At 49.2% G+C, this 19,771-nt stretch overlaps 1 protein-coding gene across 2 annotated transcripts in view; it reads right to left on the reverse strand.

Moving 5' to 3' along the window:
• Positions 1-19,672, reverse strand: part of NCAPD3 (non-SMC condensin II complex subunit D3) — an 80,460-nt gene extending 60,788 nt beyond the window's left edge. Inside the window, exons 1-11 of one of the 2 annotated variants that reach the window (XM_073584964.1) lie at positions 19,497-19,672; positions 17,271-17,413; positions 16,933-17,095; positions 16,581-16,765; positions 16,285-16,452; positions 15,991-16,052; positions 15,339-15,426; positions 14,938-15,071; positions 14,715-14,787; positions 13,686-13,811; positions 12,963-13,215 (exon numbers count right to left, since the gene is read on the reverse strand). In XM_073584964.1, coding sequence (XP_073441065.1) covers positions 12,963-13,215; positions 13,686-13,811; positions 14,715-14,787; positions 14,938-15,071; positions 15,339-15,426; positions 15,991-16,052; positions 16,285-16,452; positions 16,581-16,765; positions 16,933-17,095; positions 17,271-17,413; positions 19,497-19,563 — 1,462 coding nt within the window. In that variant the 5' untranslated portion in view covers positions 19,564-19,672. The remainder of the gene's footprint in view (positions 1-12,962; positions 13,216-13,685; positions 13,812-14,714; positions 14,788-14,937; positions 15,072-15,338; positions 15,427-15,990; positions 16,053-16,284; positions 16,453-16,580; positions 16,766-16,932; positions 17,096-17,270; positions 17,414-19,496) is intronic. The other variant, XM_073584963.1, reaches the window with a different exon arrangement.
• Between the last annotated feature and the right edge of the window lie 99 nt (positions 19,673-19,771).

Consider the following 19,771-nt stretch of genomic DNA (forward strand, 5'->3'; position numbering starts at 1 on the left):
CCCTATTCCCTGGAACAGTCTTACCGGTTCCACGTGGAGATGATGAAGAACGAGGTGGGGTAGCGTCGTCTCGGAGTCCTTCCGCCACGGAGTAACGTTCAACCAGATCCACCAGTTGATCTGCCGTCGTAGGATTTCCCTGGCTTACCCACTTCCTCAGGGCTGGCGGTAGAGCTCTCAGGTACTTGTCCATGACGACTCTCTGGATTATCTCTGGCGCTGTCAACACCTCGGGTTGTAGCCACTTCTTCGTCACGTGGAGCAGGTCGAACATCTGTGACCGCGGTGGTTTATCCGGCTGATAAGTCCATTGATGCACTCTCTGTGCACGGACAGCGGTCGTCACTCCCAGCCGGGCCAAGATCTCGGATTTCAATTTGTCAAAGTCCTGCGCAGCTTCAGGTTCCAAGTCATAATAAGCCTTTTGGGCCTCACCGGAAAGAAACGGGGCAATCAGGCCGGCCCATCGTGCCTTCGGCCATTTTTCTCGCACCGCCGTCCGTTCAAACATGGTCAGGTATGCCTCGACGTCATCTTCTGTCGTCATCTTCTGCCAGTACCGACTCACGTGAATCACTCTCGACTCGGCTTCCAGGTTAACCTCCTGTAGGCTTGCCAGGCGCTGCGCCACTTGCTGGAGAAGCGAACGATCGTTAGCTGTCATGTCCACCAACTCCTTCAGCTGGGCCATCATCACCCGATTAGCTTCTTGCTGGACGGCGGTGGACTGTACCAGCGCTTTCACCACGTCCTCCATGCTCATGCTTGCAACGTGATGCCCGCGTTCTCCACCACAATGTGATAAAACACTCCGGGATCGCCTTTGCTGGGGTCAAAGGTCACGTGCATTCAGCATGAAACTTAGGCGCAGAGCTGGGATTCGTGTATAACTGACCCTGGGTCAGGTTTATTAACGGTGAAAGCAATGCAAAAGGAAATAAAACATAAAACAAATCCTTGCCTGTCCGGCACTAACTAAACAATGGACAACCTAACTACCAACTGGCGGGCTTCTCCCGTCCAGCCAAACCACAGTTGCAGTGGGCACTGCTCTCACTCACGTGTGTCTCTCACACAGACAGGCTCTCTGTGTTCCCAGGCTGAGACACTCACACAACCACCTGGCATCCTTTTATATCCACCTCCCATTATTCATTAGCAAGCAGGTGCGATACTGACCAGACTAGGCCACATAGGAAAGGAATCTGGGCGAGATATACCTGCCCTCATCCACTATTCCCACATGATTCTCACAGAACAAAAACCCCCAATGCATCCGATCGAATGCCTTTTTGGCATCCAAAGAGAGGAGCATAGAGAGGTCTGCCTCCCCACGGTTACTTGGATATCGAACATGCTCCTTGTATCATCCAGGATCTGTATATATTTAACAAATCCCACTTGATCTTTATGCACTAAGGCCGGGATTATTTCTGATATCCTATTAGCTAGGATTTTGGAATAAATTTTAAGGTCTGTGTTCAATAATAAAATCAGCCTAAAATTGACGGTTCAGTCAGGAGTTTTCTTTGGTTCGGGGAGAGGTCTAATCGTTAACCGAATCAGCTCTTATGGAATTTTCCCGGTTTGCATAAAATTTTGGAAAATTGATGTCATGTGAGGGATTAGTAGGTCTTGAAAACTTTTGAAGTGTTTGCTCGCTGGTCTGTCAGGACTGGGGGGGGGGGGGGGTCTTGTTTTTTTCATTCCTCTAGTTGTGTGATGGGGTAGTGGTTGATTTAATATACCGTATAAGACAACTTTTTAACTCCTGAAAATCTTCTTAAAAGTTGCGGGTCGTCTTTAGTGAAGCAAGCTGCAGGCGTTCGGGATGCCTGGGGTATGGGAAGAAAAAAGAAAAAAGAAAAAAAAGCGCGGCCTGCGCTGCTTCACTGCAGTCCTCAGGAGCAGAGATGGGCAAACCCGAACAGTAAAGATTCGTACTGTTCAGGTTTGGCTGCCCGAACACCGGGTGATGTTGCGGTGTCAAGTGCATGCCAGCGCAGCAAACACTGGAAGAGGGGTAGTCTTAGGCCACGCTCACACGGTCAGTATTTCACATCAGTATTTGTAAGCCAAAACCCGGAGTGGGTCAAACATGCAGAATTGCTGCACTTGTTTCTATTATACCTTGTGCTCTGATTGTTCCACTCCTGATTTTGGATTTCAAATACTGATGTAAAATACTGACCAAATACTGAACGTGTGAACGTGGCCTTATACAGAGTATTTCCCAAATGCTATATTTTAACTGGAAAAGTTTTTGTTTTTTTTTTGGGGGGGGTTGTGGTTTTGCCGTATTTTCCTGTATGTTATAGAGGGAAGAATAAATTTGAGAAGGTATTGGCGATTTCCTTAGGGTTATATATTATGTTTTTTTGGTCGTTCTGTATGTGGGATAACCTTTGTTTGGTCACTTTGGTTTTGAGTTTGGTGGCTAATATTTTGCCCGCTTTGTTTCCCTGCCAGTAATATTTGGCTTTGCTTTTCCACAGATTATGCTCATATTTGTGTTGGAACAATTGGTATAATTCATACTTTAACTTAGGTAATTTTTGGAGAATTGTTTTTGTGGGGCTATGTTTATGCGTGTCTTCTAGTACGGCCATGTTCTGATTAATTTCCTCTATTTGGCGTAGTCTCGCTTTCTTGTTTTGGGACGCTATTTGGAGCAGTTTACTCCGGATGTCGGCCTTGTCAGCGCACCATACTGTTGGTGAGGGCACATCAGGAGTGTTATTGTGAAATATTCTGATGCTTCCTGTAAATTGGGGCCTAATTTTATAGGATGTGATTCAAAAAATGATTTACCCTCCATGGGGAATATGTCGGGTAGTTGTATCCCTTTGTAATTTGGCAGGAGATGGGGGCGTGATCCGACCAGGTGATGTTCCCTATCGTGGCCTTTTGGTTGTCCTGTAATAACCATTTATCTGTGACCATTAGATCGATTCTGGAGTAGTCTCTATGTGAGTGTGAGAAGGTGTAATCCCGCTCGGAGGCGTGCAGAACCCGCCAGACATCATAGCGTTCTTCTGCTAGGAGGGTCTGAGAGAGTGATCAGTTATTTTCTTTCTTTTTAGGAGGGTACTGATTTATCAATGTTAGGACAAGGGGTGATGGTGAAGTCCCCACAGACTAACAAGGCACCTTTTTTAACCTTTGCTACTACCGCCATGGTGTCTTTAAGAAATAAAACCTGCTTGGAATTAGGGGCATAAATAGAGACAATTGTGTAGGTCTTCTGATTTATGGTGCAGACTAAGATGACGTATCTGCCCTCGTCATCCACTACGCTGTGATTAGCTGGAAGGCGACGGTGTTCTTTATCGCGATTACTACTCTTTTTTTTTTATCAATTGCATAGGAATGAAAGACATTTGGAAAATTTCTATTCTGCAATCTATGGGCGTCAGCGCTATTTAGGTGGGTTTCCTGAATGCACAATACATCTGCTTTTAGGGATTGGGCCACTTTCCATAAAAGGGATCATTTGAATGGACTATTCAGTCCTTTTACATTAATGCTGGAAATATTAGGAACCATGTACAAATTATAGATAAATCTATATGTAACCAATAGACAATTAGGAAAAATGGGGGGGGGGGGGATAACAAAAACCAACTCTTAGATTTATGAAAAACTAACAATTTCAAAAACAGAGTTTGGTTCCAAGTGAACCTCCTGGATATGCTCCGCTATCCAGTATATAGTGGGGGGATATTGAGGTAAAAGGTAAATGAGGATTCTCCTCTCATTCCTCCGCAGACCATGGTGTAAAGAAAGTCTTGTCTTCTGCTTTTTTGTTCATGTCCACTCCCGCATCAGGGTGGGCGGCTTCTTCTTTAACGGGGAGTTGGTATCCTTGTTGCCAGTGACCACTTCTGCAGCAGAGTCATGGCCTCTCATAGTCAGGACCTGTGTGGGTCCCTTCTTAGTGACGATTTATTTCACCGGGTAAGCCCACGAGTACACGATCCCGTTGTCCCGTAGGATCTTGGTGGCTGTGGAGAATTCCCGCCTTCGGTTCAGGGTGACGGCGGTGAAGTCGGTGAACACCAGAAAGCTCTTAAACCTTACCATGAGCTCTGGACCGCCCGTCGCAGATTTACTGATGGCTTCTTTAAAGTGACAAAAATGAAGCCTGGCAATTACATCCCTGGGCGCAGAGGCGCTTTTGGGTTTGGGGATTCTCTGCGGTCAAATTATTATAAGGTCTCACTATTCTACCTCAGGGACCAGTGCAGTAAAAAAATTAAAAAAAAAAAAAAAAAAAAAAAAAAAAAAACTCAATTAGGAACTTCTTCTATGCGCTCGCAGTAACACTTTCTGGTATCCCCCTGAAGCGCAGATTGTTGTGTCTGAAGCGGTCAGTTTTAGAGCAGTGATCTCATCTGCCTCATTATGAGCATCCACTAAGTGGTTGTGGTGAACTCCTCCAGCTTCTCAATGTGGGCTATTCTGTCCCCTATCTGCACAATGTCCTTCTGTAGTGCAGTGAAGGCTGAGGTGATGTTGCTATGTAGAGCCTGCTTTAGATCGCCCAGCAGGGACTTTAGCGGCCTCTGTGATGGGAGTGGAGCTGTGCCCTGTGTCAGGTGCATATACTTGCGGTTTGAGGCCTGATGATTTCTCTGACTCCTCCTGTGCCTGCTACATTCCGCTAATACTCCTCTCCGGTGAGGTCTGACCCGGTGTCAGATCAGACCCCCCAGAGCGCTCCACACCGCCGGCGGCCACATGGTGAGTGCTGCTTCAGCCATCTTGGATTTTCCCCAGGCACCGGTACAAAGACGACGATCCTGCTCCCCTGCTTCTGGTACTGCGCCCCAATCGATGCCCGGAGTGTGACTGAGACGGCGGAGAGCGTTGGTGCGGGCTTCTCCCACCGTTATCTACTGCTTTGAGCCGCTAAACGTCTGCAGAAGCACGGAGCCAACGATGCCTGCGACTGCTCAGCTCCTCATCCGGACACCCCCCCCCATACAGGATCAGTAATGTATGTACACAGTTACTGCACCAGCAGCATAGTGAGTGATGCTCTGGAGTATAATACAGGATGCAACTCAGGATCAGTAATATAATGTATGTACACAGTGACTGCAGCTCTGGGGTATAATGCAGACTGTACCTCAGGATCAGTAATGTATGTACACAGTGACTGCACCAGCAGAATAGTGAGTGCAGCTCTGGGGTATAATACAGGATGTAACTCAGGATCAGTAAAGTATGTAGACAGTGACTGCACCAGCAGAATAGTGAGTGCAGCTCTGGGGTATAATACAGGATGTAACTCAGGATCAGTAATGTAATGTATGTACACAGTGACTGCACCAGAATAGCGAGTGCAGCTCTGCTCATTGTGGTGATTGTGGGTGCGGTCGACACTGATCCTGCTGTGTGTTCCTGAGCTCCAGAGAATCAACACCTTTCCACCCAGGGACCTGCTCTCTCTCCTACCCATGGAGGGAGTGGGTTTCCTGGGATGAGAGAAGGAGTCAAGTCCCAGGCTTCTGTTTCCCGGACCAGGCCAGCAGGGAGCAGAAGAAACCAGCAACCGGCCTGCACATCAGAGGACTCGGGGGGTGAGGCGCTCCACCAGGAGTCGCAGCAATGTGGCTCCTACTCCCCCAAGGTCTGCAGAGACCCAGAGAAGCCGCAAGGCTTCCAACATGGAGAAGCCTGCTAGCAGCGTACAAGATGGCGGTCCTTCCGGAGGAAAGCCGAGTGCTCACGGAGGTAAGGCCGACCTCGCTGAGGAAAGTTGGGGGCTGCAGAAACCAAAGGAGTCTGTGTCCATCTATGCCTCCCGGGTCATGAGCCACCTCCGTGAGTATGAAGACGAGAGCAAGACCATCAGGAGGCTCCGGGAGGAGATGCACTGCACAACCGCCAAAGCTGCAGGTTCCTCCAGACCCAGGAAGACCCAACTCCAGGCGGAGGTAAAGCAACTGAAGCTTGAAATTAAAGAGCTGGAGGCGAGGAAAGATTTCTTAAGAGAAAAAAGTGGACCATTTAAAGAAAAACTAATAAATGAGGACAGATTTAGAGAAATGGCTGATAACAGAGCAAAGGCAGATGGGGCTGCAGCCTGAGATCCAGGTGGATGATGATGACGACCAGTAGAAAGCCCCACCTGGCAGCCTGCAGTCACCCGCAGGCCACGTGCAGCGAGCTCCCTGCTGGAGAGGCGACATTGGCATCTGGTCACAGTTCTGCTGGCTCTGGGGAGGACAGTGACAACACCAGCCAGGGAGGGGCACTAATGGCGGAGATCAAGCTCCTGGAGTCCCCAGTGTGCCTTCAGAACTTCCATCTTGGTGATGATTTACTAGAGGAGGCACCAGAAGAAAAAGGTAAAGAAAAACAAACCAAAGTTCCAGGAAGTGCCCCTTGTGCCTGATGATGCGGAAGTCAAAATGCCACCCCCTGTTGTCACTGGTCCAGCAGGAGTGAATGTGGTGCGAGGTGTGGATGAGGAAATTTCTTTGTCTAGTGGTGTGGTTGCTGGTTTGGTGGAGAGTGAGGGTGTTATGGAAGTGGGTAACAGTGATACTGTAGGTGTTGATGCGGTCACTGGTCCGGTTGCCCCCCCGGTGGTGGCAGTACCTGTTAGTAGTTATGCCACTGTCACCTCCGGGGGAAATAGGGCGTCCTCGTCTCCGGGCTCTGGGGATGGCATGTTGCAGCGGCGTCTCCTGGAAGCTCTAAAGAAGGAGGAGAGATCACTAATGGTAGAGGGTCGAGAAGTTGATCTATCTTTCTGGATAGAGAGGCATGGCCTCGGGGCCTTCCGAGAGCAAAATCGGGGAAATACAGTGTGGTCCCTTCCGACAGCCGGGCCAGGTAGTGTGCGTAGGAATGTGGTCCGTCTTCGGTGGAGGGGAAGTGATGCGTGCCCTCCAAGGTCTAAGGTTGTGGAGCTCCTGCTGAAGATGGGCTTCAAGGCTACTGACATCTACGCCTTGATACATCCCTATTCCATGTCAGCTTTGTTCGGCCAGAGGGGCTTGAGCTCTTCTGGTCGAATTAGGAGTTGGCAAAAAATGAGCCCGCCTGGCAAGACTTTGCCATCCAGGCGGTGTCTCGCCAAAATCAAGTCAAGAAAGTGACCGTGATGACCTGTAATGAGTCGCTTTCTTGTTATGACATCATGACGTGGCTTGGCAGATATGGAGAAGTGGTGGAGATGCCAAAGAAAAACCGTGATGAGTATGGTATCTGGTCAGTGGCCTGGACGTTTATGGTAAAACTTAAGCGTTCAGGTGGTACGGTTGCCCACATTCCATCATCTGCCTTCCTGGGTAGAGATCGTATGCAGGTATTCTACCAGGGGCAACCGAAGCTCTGTCAAAAGTGCGGCGACCCCACACCCTTCAGTGCAAACTGCACGGTGCAGAAATGTGCATTGTGTGAGGATGTCGGCCATCTTGCTGCATCTTGTGTGGAGACTAGGTGGCACCTGTGTGGTAACTTAGGTCACCCATTCAGCCGTTGTCCTCGCTCCTTCGCTAATGCAGTCGTGACCCCGGTGGGAGAAAGCAGTGAGGCCGATTCTGCTGGGGAAGGGACTAGCAGGGGTGAGGGAGCCGAGGGGCCAAGGAGGAAAAGCAATAAAAAGACGCCTGCCCAGCTGAGGCGTCTAGACAAGCGCAGACAGGAGTGGGAGCTGTGGGAGCCCCGTGCTACTGAGGTGACCCCTGTCCTGGATGTCTTGTTGCTGAGGCCCCGAGGGATGATGAGTTGGATGAGGAGGTTAGGAGGATCAACAGGGAGGAAACTGCCACTGCCTCCGAATCCTCCCATTATGAAAGTATGGATGAGAATAATAGGCAGTGGCTAGAGGACAAGCGTAAGCTCGGCACCAAAAAGAAGAGAAAGAAGGGAGATAAAACATCTCCCGCTCTGACCAAGGTACCTAAGGAAGGAAAAACTGACTCCCCTCTGGTTGGTATTTCTTAACGGTTCCAAGCCCTTGACAACATCTCTTCCTCTGAGGAGGAAGCTGGGGGTGAGGTTCCGGCTTCGGCGGAGCTTACAGGGGGTGTCGAGTCTCCTTCTTCTGGGAATGTAAGGTCCCTGGAGGGAGGGACTGGTCTAGAATACGGAGACGAGGACGACAAAGAAAAAACACGTGGGAATGGACACCTCTGGGGAAGGATTCCTCCTCTGAGGCAGAGGATAAGGGGAGTGGGAAGAAGAAAGCCATCTAACTCAATCACCAATGATGGCGGTACCCACTCCGTTGACGCTGGCGTCCATTAATGTCGCCAGCATAAAGTCAAATACAGCTAGATTTGCGGCCTTTGATTCTCTCAGCCGTGTTGAAGCTGACATTTTCTTTTTGCAAGAGACCAGACTGCCAAACATGGCAGACTTGTTTAAAGCCAAGAGGGAGTGGAGACTTGGGCCCTGCTATTGGTCTCTTGCGGCCGAGCCGTATAGCGGAGTGGCGGTCCTTTTTACCGCACCGGTGGAATGCCGACGGGTTATTGAGTTAGAAATGGGGAGGTGCCTGATCTTAGATGTCCTCATGAAGGGACAAGAGCTCAGGCTTATTAACATCTATGGTCCCCAATCTAAATGGGACCGGAAGTGTCTGTTTAAGAGGATCAAGCCCTACCTTTTTACAAGTCAGCAGGTTGTCTTTGGAGGGAACTTCAATACTGTCACAAGGCCCCGAGATAGAGGAGGTTCAAGAGACAAGCTGACTTAGGATAGCGTCGCCCTAAATTGTTTAGCTAGTGAGGCTTGCCTTGTGGATGTCCACATTCGGCACACCCCAGGCCACGAGGGGTTCACCTATCAGAGGTAACTGTAGGTCCAGGATAGCTTCCTCCTTTAAATAAAACCGGTCTCTTCAGCAGTGTCTGCTGTTGAGGTGAAGTTCTCTGACCACTGTTTAATTTTGTTTTCTCTGAATGTTACAGAGACCCTCCGGATGGGAAGAGGCTTTTGGAGGCTCAATTCGTCTCTCTTGGAAGACGCGGACATAAGACAGCCCTTTGAGGATTTTCTTCAGAGCCAGGTACCCTTACTGGATCTTTGTAGTAGTAAGTCAGAGTGGTGGGAGATGTTCAAGAAAAGGGTGGCGAGATTCTTCCGCCAGCTCTCGAGCCTCAGGAGTCTGATCAGGTACCGCCTGTATCAGGGTCTGAGGAGGAATCTCGAACATCTTGTCTCAACTGGAGGTAGCCGCGAGGAGATCTCCAGAGTGAAATCTTTGCTCATGAGGTGTCAGTACGATAGACAAGCATTTTGGTTTTTGAGAGGGATTATGGTTAGTACCGCTCGCCCGATCCTTACAGAAACTGCAAGATGTCAGTGAATAGTAAAGTTGTTACAGGACTGGTCAACACTAGAGTTGAGCGACTTTGGTCGGATCGGGTTTCGTGAAACCCGAATGAAACAAAATAAGTTTCAGATGAAACTCGTCCGACTAGAGCAAAACAAAGTCGGAGTTTCGTCTGAAACCCGACCCCAATGCAAGTCAATGGGAAATAAAAGTCGGACGAAACTCCGACTTTTTTTGCTCTAGTCGGACGAGTTTCATCTGAAACTTATTTTGTTTCATTCGGGTTTCACGAAACCCGATCCGACCAAAGTCGCTCAACTCTAGTCAACACTACGGGGTCCCTGAGGCAATCCAGATCAGGGATCCTGGAGGTTGTCAGATCCTTCTACTCGCACCTCTTGGGGAAGAGGGATCTTGATTGGGATAAGATGTTGGCTTTCCTGGCTGAAGCCGTTCCTGAACCATTGAGCCGTTTCGTCTCTCTTGACGTTTTGACAGAGATGATCAGGGAAGAGGAAGTTAAGTTGGCGATTGAAGGGCTTACACAAAAGGAGAAAAAAAAAAAAAAAAAAAAATCACCCGGTCCAGATGGCTTAACATCTGAGTTCTACAAGACCTTTAAGGACGCTTTGGTTCCCCTCTTGACTGAGGTATTCAATGAGTGTCTTTCCTCGGGCACTCTGCCAAAATCAATAAGGAGGTCTGCCCTGATCATCTTGTCAAAGGATAAGGACCCATCGTGCATTGAGAATTGACGTCCCTTAGCGCTTCTCAATGCAGACAGGAAGGTTCTGGCAAAAAGTGCTGTTTAATCGGCTGGTGAAATTTGCACCCCAACTCCTTGCTCTGTTCCAGGTCGCAGCACATTTAGTGCTGTGCTCAGTGTCTGGGAGGCGGTGGAGCAGGGTAGGGCTGGTCACTGGACCAGGCAAAAGAGTTTGATCGGGTTAATCACGAGTACCTCTGATTTGTCTTTCTGAGATATGGCCTGCTTGGGGGGGGGGGGGGGGGGGTTGTTGATTGGCTTTAAACCTTGTACGGTGGGCAGAGAGTTTCCCGCTTGTGAACGGTTGGATTGGCAGCTCTTTTGAGGATGGATCTGGTGTTCGCCAGGGTTGTCCCTTGGGCCCGCTGCTGTACATGTTCGCGATTGACCCACTTCTTAGGAGGGTGGAGCATGGACCATTGGCCGGGATTGGGATGGACCGGGCAGCATCGGAAGCCACTCTGAGGGTGGTGGCGTATGCCGATGATGTCACTGTTTTTGTTTCCTCTCATGAGGAGGCAGGGTGGCTGATGTCAGAGGGAGATCGCTACTCGGAGGCATCCAGGTCCAAGATCAACCGGGATAAGTGTGAGTGTCTCTGGCTGGGAGGAGGAGATCCTGGTTTTGATCTCCCGGACACCCTTCCAGGACCCAAAGTCTCTGCAAAAGTCCTTGGCATAGAATTTGGCCACAGGGATTACCCCAAACAAAATTGGGACAGCAGGCTAGAGATCGCCACTCAGAAGGTGAACCAATGGAAGGGTTGGTCTTTGACCCTAAGGGAAAGGGTAAACCTGATCAAAACCTACCTGCTCCCTTTACTGATTTATCTGGGCAGTGTGTGCATCTTGCCAGAGTCTCTCTGGACCCAGGTCTACAGTTTGTTCTTCCAACTGTTATGGGGGAATAGACTGAACCTGGTCAAGAGGGAGGTTACTTACCGTACGAGGAGACTAGGAGGGTTGGGTATGGTCAACCCTGTGGTATTACTTGTGGATACCTTCATTAAGATCAATATTGCAAAACTCTGGAAAGAGAGGGCTCCTCCGTGGGTATTCTCCTGTAGGGGGATGGTTTCAGCCCTTCTTCCAGGAATGAGACAGGAGGGCAAGTGAAGGATCTTTGCACACCGCATGGACATCTTCCGGCTTACGCTACCTTGGTTCTGAAGGTAATTCGCCGGTGGGGTCTGGGAATGTGGGAGATTAGGACTCTGCCAAGGAAACTCCTTGACAATAGGGTTCTGTTAACCCATTTCCAGAGGCCTCTGGTGCTCAGGGATTGCCCAAGTCAGGATCTTGGGGTGGGTTTGCATCTTTTGAATTCTATCAGGTTTCCCTCGACGTTTTGGGACTTGGCGCTGCTTCCATGGGAAACTGTGTGTGAGGGACAATCTGAAGTGTAGGAGCTCTGAGGACAGGAACTGTCCTCGGGAGCATTGTGGTACCGTGCTGGAAAACATGGACCATTTCCTGCTTCATTGTCCCTTCAACACAGAGGTGTACAACAGGGTGGGCGCCTCCATTGGCAGGTCTCGGCTGGCCGGTCTCTCCTATGCGGAATGGGCCTATGAACCATTCGGGAACGCTGCACATTATTTCTAGTTAGTGCAGTGGTTAGGTATCACACGTGGAACGCACGGTGCTTAGTATCGACGCAACGGAAAATCCTCCCAGTGGACGATGTGTTTAGGACCATACTCGGTGACCTGGTGAAGGTGCACTCTCTGGAGTATGAGAGGCTGGGCACACGAAGGGCCGCTCTCCTCTGGAGGGGCTTTTCTTTTAGTGTGCCCTAGTCTGGTCATCTCCTTTCCTGGTGGTGGGCTGCTGCTGACGCTGTAGATTTTTGTTTTGTGATCGGTATACAGTGATGTAGGGCTGCAGGCGCCAAACTTGGGCTTTGTGATTTGTGGGTATTGTTGTTTGTTTCTGTATATATTGTATATAGGGATATAGATTTGGATGGAGGTGTGAGGTTGGGTGGTGGGTTTATCTTGTGGGACTATGGGACACTGGGGTGTTTGGGGAAACACAGGCACTGCCTGATCTGGCCTATGGATGTTAGACATGGACTGAGGCATGAGACGCAGGACCAGCTCTCAGGTCAGTGCGGGAGTTGGGAGTGGTGGGCTTGAGTGTGGGGTGTTTAGTCTAGTCTTGTATATATTTGTATAGTTTGGTTATTTTATATACTGTATATATAAATAAGAAAAAAATTATTATAAAAAAAAAAAATATATATATATTTATGTTGGCCTTTGTTTATTTTAGTTTTCTTCTTAGTTTGTTTGGTGACCGGACCAGAAGGTGCAAGCTATAATTTGTTATATTATACATACATGTATACAGAATAATGTGTGAGAGAAGAGAATGAGCGGCTGGACTAGTGTTCAGTATACGGATTATTTTCTGGCTGATTTTCTTATGTTTCTGGTATTATTGTTGTGTTTTTCATTTTTATAATAAAAGATCTACAGGATGTAACTCAGGATCAGTAATGTATGTACACAGTGACTGCACCAGTAGAATAGTGAGTGGAGCTCTGGAGTATAATACAGGATGTAACCCAGGATCAGTAATGTAATGTATGTACACAGTGACTGCACCAGTAGAATAGTGAGTGCAGCTCTGGAGTATAATACAGGAGGTAACCCAGGATCAGTAATGTATGTACACAGTGACTGCACCAGCAGAATAGTGAGTGCAGCTCTGGAGTATAATACAGGAGGTAACTCAGGATCAGTAATGTATGTACACAGTGACTGCACCAGCAGAATAGTGAGTGCAGCTCTGGAGTATAATACACGAGGTAGCCCAGGATCAGTTTCTGCTAACTATTAAGCAACAGGCAGGCAGAAAGTGCAGACATTACTACTAGCCAGGATGTGGGTGTACTTACTTCCTAGCAGCAGCTTGGTGACTCCTTCGGACACAGTTGTGGTGTTTTTCTCCAGACTGTGCGCCAGGCACGACAGCGCTTTACTCCGCACAGTCGGGGCTTTGTCGGAGCACCGCTTGAACACCATGGCGTGCAGCAGGAACTTGTGTTGTAGAAACTTTATTAGCTGCACCGGGAGCGACGCATCGGGCATCCGCTCCGGCAGCTCCAGCAGAGAGGTGGCGACGTCCAGAGCAAACACTCGATACGAGATCTGTGGCGGAAGATCGGTACAAGGGGTTAAAGGGCTCGCAATTACACGGATTCATTATAAGTGGAACCTTAAAACATAATTTTTACCATTTTTAGGATCACGGTCGGCAGTCAGTATGAACAGTTCATTCCCCGACACAAAACTTATTGCGAGCTTGTTACAATCACGTCCAGACTACAAAACCCTCTGATCAATAAGTCTGGATTTCACACTTACATGATTTATCTGCGCTGATACATTGCAACAAACCAAGACAGGATGGAGTGGTATACGCCTGTGGAAGACTCTCAGCCGTTTGGTTTAGGTCTCCAAATTCTCCACCTGATTGTGAACAGTCATCCGCAGACGGCAGAGTGTGAGCCAGCAGGTAGATTATACTTCTGCAATGTTTTACCTATTGGATCGCACCTAGAAACACGCAGAGGACGGTGGCGGCTGCACGAGGAAGAGCAGAGGAAGGCGCGCTGTACCTTGGCATTGCGGGAGTATTTGTACAGCCAGTCTACGAAGGAAGCATAATCCGGGTCCGGAAGCTTCTCTAGTAGTTTCACCAGAGCGTTGGCGGCAGAATTCCGGTACTCAGACTTATCCGGGAACTGGAAGACAAACATAACCAAAGAGGAGCATGACAGAGGGAGAGCGCGGCAGGGAGGGACAGCGCCGCTGATCACAATCTCTACATGAACAGGAAAATGGTAACTAGTCAGCAGAATTCATAACTTATGAGAAAGTTCCCATCATAAAGGAGATTGTCCGGTCACATCATATTGATAACCTTACTATTGGATAACAATGTCAAATCAGCGGGGGTCCGATAGCCAGCGCCCCCAATGGTCAGCATTTGCTCTGGTGCTGACAGGGTGTAACGGAGATGCTGAGTGCAGCGGCTGCTGCGCCGTGGTTCTGTACAACGGACGGAGCTGCACTTTGCAGGCCAAAGCCACGTGCTGACATCCAGCAAATATCTCCCCCCACTATCGATCAGCAGGGTCATCAATATGAGGTGCCCCGACTGCTCCTTTCTTGATTCATTCACATCTGATATCCCCAAGTTTAAGGCCGGATTCACATATGTGTTTTGTCAGTTACGAGCGTACAGACTGCGCTGCACGGACCGTCCGCGGGTCTTCTGTCTCAGACCTGACAGTCTCGAGATCGAGGCTGGAGCCCGGCGTTTGGTCTGGACGCTGCAGTCCATATCTGGACATAGATGTGTGAATCCCGCTTAGAAGAGAGGTCATGTGTCAATCTCCTGGATCCAGTCATCTGCATGGCGATGTATCGATAATGGGGCGCAGGGACTGCATCCGGACCTTCCCGGAGGACTGGGAGTCCATGGCTTGTGTTCACACTAAAGCGCATTTAAGGGGGTATCTGCAACGACGCACTTCGCATCTGGAAGGCAGCAACTAACTATAAGTGCCGGACCACAAGCACCAACAGGTAATTTACAGACGTGACATCATCGGGCGCAGGTCGGCGATATCTGGATGCTTTACCTTCACACATACGTGCTGCAATAAGATGCGGAGAACGGGGAAGGACGCCTCCTTCAGCTCATCCACTAGGAAACTGCGGAGAAGAAACACAAATTACCAGGACACGGGTCAGACGTCGCCATCTAGTGGATGAAAAGCTAAGTGCAGATTACACAGTGAACCATGTACAACAATAAGAAAATGACAGCGATGCAACAAGCCTTTACACTTCACGGATACTAACGTAACAAATCGGATCGCCTGGTCCCTGGCACTGGTGACTGGAGCCGTGACGTTGAGCAGGGTGGGGTGCGACCCTCCGCCTCCCTTCACCATGAGAATGACGCTCAGAAGACGCTGGAAAAGACGGCGAAGAGTCTACAAGGGGAAAAGGGAATAGAAAAAAAAAAAAAAAGTGTGAAGGTGATGGCAGCAGGAGTGTGAAGAGTCAAGGAACCTAGAAGAGACAGCGACAAGCCGTCACTAACGCCTTAGGCGAGGGCTGCCCCGGTCCTGGTACGTGGTGCCGGTTCACCGCCTACACATTTTCATCCAATAGTCGCGTTGCTGTTGCAGCGACTGCGGGAAATAATCACTGTCTGTTTATTTAGGGAGACGTTACTGAGACCAGATAGTGTCCCGCACCTGATTGCAGTCTCCGTGCAGGGGCAGACACAGCAGCCACAAGCCATGGTACGCCAGCTGTGGCACGTACCGCATCCGCTCGGGTGAACTGCAAATATAAAAAAGACATAACCGGTTAGATACAACGAGCACATCCCAAGAAAGGAGCGATTGGTAATTCTATAGTTTATTGCCAAAGTTCCCGGCTTCCACTGCAAGCTATTAGAGGTGGCCAGTTTCCAAGGAAAGGAGCGCATCACTTACAAGCAGTTTGCTATAAAACTTGTAAGTGCTGATCAGCATCTGGCCAGATTTCGCCATCATTAGTGCCTGCACTCCTCCTATGCTTCCACCATTGGAGAAGATGCAGTTCTGACCAGCAGCGGAGCCTAGTCGTTACTGTAGCATTGTTGTAAGTTACCCCCAAATTCACCGATTCCTGGGAGGACCACCCAAACCTGAAGGGGGCTCTGCAGTGCCAATTCAAGAAGCACAGCCACCTTTCACTTACTGCCTGTGTGACTGCAGCGCTCCACTATCTCCAGGAGTCTTGCGGTGCTCGTGACCACCCTCCACTCTGTCATCACAATCGGTGGGACCCCCAGCAATCAGTAAATTAAGGGATAACTTAAGACCTCATTATTTTAGGGCAAAAGCCTCAAAAAAAACTCACCTGGAACTGGAAAATGCTAAAACTTGTGGGACCGTCTCAAAGCTGGTGAGATTGATGAAGGTCTGCGAAGAAAACGAGAGGGAGCAGCCGTCACTCCCTTAAATAATGGGATTTTCCAGGTGGATACCCCTTCTCAGAAAGGAGCTGTAATAAAGGGTCGTGTCCCACTGCGCCAGCCTTGCCCTCAGCCAGGTGAGTGACCATGGCCATCTCACACCATGAACCGTGAGGACGAGGGCTCCTTCCGTACACGGATTCTCTCGAGGACTGGAGCAGATGGTAGCCGGTCCTCACCTGCATACAGTGCACCAAGCTCTGTGGCTTCTCCTTCAAGGAAAACTTCTGCAGGAGACGCAGGAAGTTCTTTAGGAGGAGGATGACGGCGTCTCGTATGTTCATCAGGTCGTGGGTAGAGAAGACGACGTCCTCCTCCTGCGCCTCCTCGTCCAAGTCGTCACTTATCTGGCAACACAACATGGAGACGAGATATAACATTGATCTAGCTGTTATGCAACTCGCAGCATCTTGGTCTCAGAATGCCTTGCTGTCCCATGGTGCCTTGAATGCCATCCCGTCAGCTCTGGTCATACCTCAGCGTCGTTTCGGCGGGGTGGTCTCGGCCGCTTCCTTCCTCCGCGGTTGCTGCCCTGGGAGCTTTTTGCGGAGTCCTTCTTCCTCTTCCGGCTGCTCTCTGGGTCCTGGGGCCAGCACTTCTCCAGGCAGCTCACGCTCTTATCAAACATTACGGTGTGAAAAACACGATTGACGACACTTCCTACCATAGAGAAGAGCGGCAGTCATGTAACAGTCACAGTCAGCACCTCCCATGGTGTTACACTGGACCACACAGGCTGAACAGAACCAGGAGCCCAAAAACTAATCACTGATTGCTTGTGCCAGGTCCAATGCCATGGATGAAATCGGGGGGCAGGGGGCACTCACCTGGCACTTCCAGCAGAAGGAAGTACAACCCAGCCGCAGTGAGGCCCAGCGTCCTCTGCATGGCCCCCGCCGCCTTCTTCTCTCCAGCCTGGATGAAGTGGTAGAGCACGGCCACCAAAGAGTTACAGCAGATGTTGTTCTCAGACAACAGGACCCAGGCGCTCTGTAGGAGGAGGCAGCAGAAGAGGCGCTCAGCGCCACCCGAGGCTGCAGAAGAGGCGCTCAGCGCCACCCGAGGGGCTCAGCGCCACCCGAGGCGGCAGCAGAGGCGCTCAGCACCACACGAGGCGGCAGAAGAGGCGCTCAGCGCCACACGAGGCCCTAACCAGAGAGTTCACCTGATCATCAGATGTGAAAGGCAGAAGAGCCTCATACAAGTAATTCAGCACCTCCAGCCCGTTCTCCACGATTTCAGCCTCCACACGGGAGTCCAGTGGCTCAGACTCTGTGAAGTCCAACTCCCAGACGGACTCCACCCAGGCTGCAAGAGGAGAAACACTTGTGTAATGTACATGCAGGACGAAAGAATGGGGAGCACAGCTCCGGAGAATAATACATTCTCAGTACTGTAATTTATGTACACAGTGACTGCACCAGCAGAATAGTGAGTGCAGCTCTGGGGTATAATACAGGATGTAACTCAGGATCAGTAATGTAATGTATGTACACAGTGACTGCACCAGCAGAATAGTGAGTGCAGCTCTGGGGTATAATACAGGATGTAACTCAGGATCAGTAATGTAATATATGTACACAGTGACTCCACCAGCAGAATAGTGAGTGCAGCTCTGGGGTATAATACAGGATGTAACTCAGGATCAGTAAAGTATGTACACAGTGACTGCACCAGAAGAATAGTGAGTGCAGCTCTGGAGTTTAATACAGGCGGTAACTCAGGATCAGTAATGTATTGTATATACACAGTGACTGCACCAGCAGAATAGTGAGTGCAGCTCTGAGGTATAATACAGGATGTAACTCAGGATCAGTAATGTATTGTATGTACACAGTGACTGCACCAGCAGAATAGTGAGTGCAGCTCTGGAGTATAATACAGGATGTAACTCAGGATCAGTAATGTATTGTATGTACACAGTGACTGCACCAGCAGAATAGTGAGTGCAGCTCTGGAGTATAATACAGGATGTAACTCAGGATCAGTAATGTATTGTATGTACACAGTGACTGCACCAGCAGAATAGTGAGTGCAGCTCTGGGGTATAATACAGAATGTAACTCAGGATCAGTAATGTATTGTATGTACACAGTGACTGCACCAGCAGAATAGTGAGTGCAGCTCTGGAGCATAATACAGGATGTAACTCAGGATCAGTAATGTATTGTATGTACACAGTGACTGCACCAGCAGAATAGTGAGTGCAGCTCTGGAGTATAATACAGGATGTAACTCAGGATCAGTAATGTAATGTATGTACACAGTGACTGCACCAGCAGAATAGTGAGTGCATCTCTGTGGTATAATACAGGATGTAACTTAGGATCAGTAATGTAATGTATGTACACAGTGACTGCACCAGCAGAATAGAGAGTGCAGCTCTGAGGTATAATACAGGATGTAACTCAGGATCAGTAATGTATTGTATGTACACAGTGACTGCACCAGCAGAATAGTGAGTGCAGCTCTGAGGTATAATACAGGATGTAACTCAGGATCAGTAATGTATTGTATGTACACAGTGACTGCACCAGCAGAATAGTGAGTGCAGCTCTGGAGTGTAATACAGGATGTGGCTCAGGATCAGTAATGTAATGTATGTACACAGTGACTGCACCAGCAGAATAGTGAGTGCAGCTCTGGAGTGTAATACAGGATGTGGCTCAGGATCAGTAATGTAATGTATGTACACAGTGACTGCACCAGCAGAATAGAGAGTGCAGCTCTGAGGTATAATACAGGATGTAACTCAGGATCAGTAATGTATTGTATGTACACAGTGACTGCACCAGCAGAATAGTGAGTGCAGCTCTGAGGTATAATACAGGATGTAACTCAGGATCAGTAATGTATTGTATGTACACAGTGACTGCACCAGCAGAATAGTGAGTGCAGCTCTGGAGTGTAATACAGGATGTGGCTCAGGATCAGTAATGTAATGTATGTACACAGTGACTGCACCAGCAGAATAGTGAGTGCATCTCTGTGGTATAATACAGGATGTAACTCAGGATCAGTAATGTAATGTATGTACACAGTGACTGCACCAGCAGAATAGTGAGTGCAGCTCTGGAGTATAATACAGGATATAACTCAGGATCAGTAATGTATGTACACAGTGACTGCACCAGCAGAATAGTGAGTGCAGCTCTGGGGTATATACAGCATGTAACTCAGGATCAGTAATGTAATGTATGTACACAGTGACTGCACCAGCAGAATAGTGAGTGCAGCTCTGGAGTATAATACAGGATATAACTCAGGATCAGTAATGTATGTACACAGTGACTGCACCAGCAGAATAGTGAGTGCAGCCCTGGAGTACATTACTGGGCACTATATATGAGTAGCACACTGCCGTCACGCTGGGTGTGTAGGTCGGGCTCACCTTTCCTCAGGCTCCGGAGCCCGCACCGGTCCAGGGCCTCCAGAAGCACCGCCGATCTATCCGCCATCTCCCGGTGTTTTCTGTAGACACCGCCGCTCCTCCGTTAGTTGCTGCCCAGCGCCAAAACCCAACACGAATGTAGCAATCAAAGACTGAAACGTCATCACTATGCTTCGCCTTCAGCCAATGAGAGCCAAGGAGACTTGGATGTTCGTGTAACAGCCATCTCTCTTACTGGCTTAGGTAGCGGGTTAATGAAGTTTGCCCAAATCCAA

Source organism: Dendrobates tinctorius, unplaced genomic scaffold (genome assembly GCF_039654945.1).
Source record: "Dendrobates tinctorius isolate UK_male_01 unplaced genomic scaffold, ASM3965494v1 ptg000086l, whole genome shotgun sequence".
Lineage (NCBI taxonomy): Eukaryota > Metazoa > Chordata > Amphibia > Anura > Dendrobatidae > Dendrobates > Dendrobates tinctorius.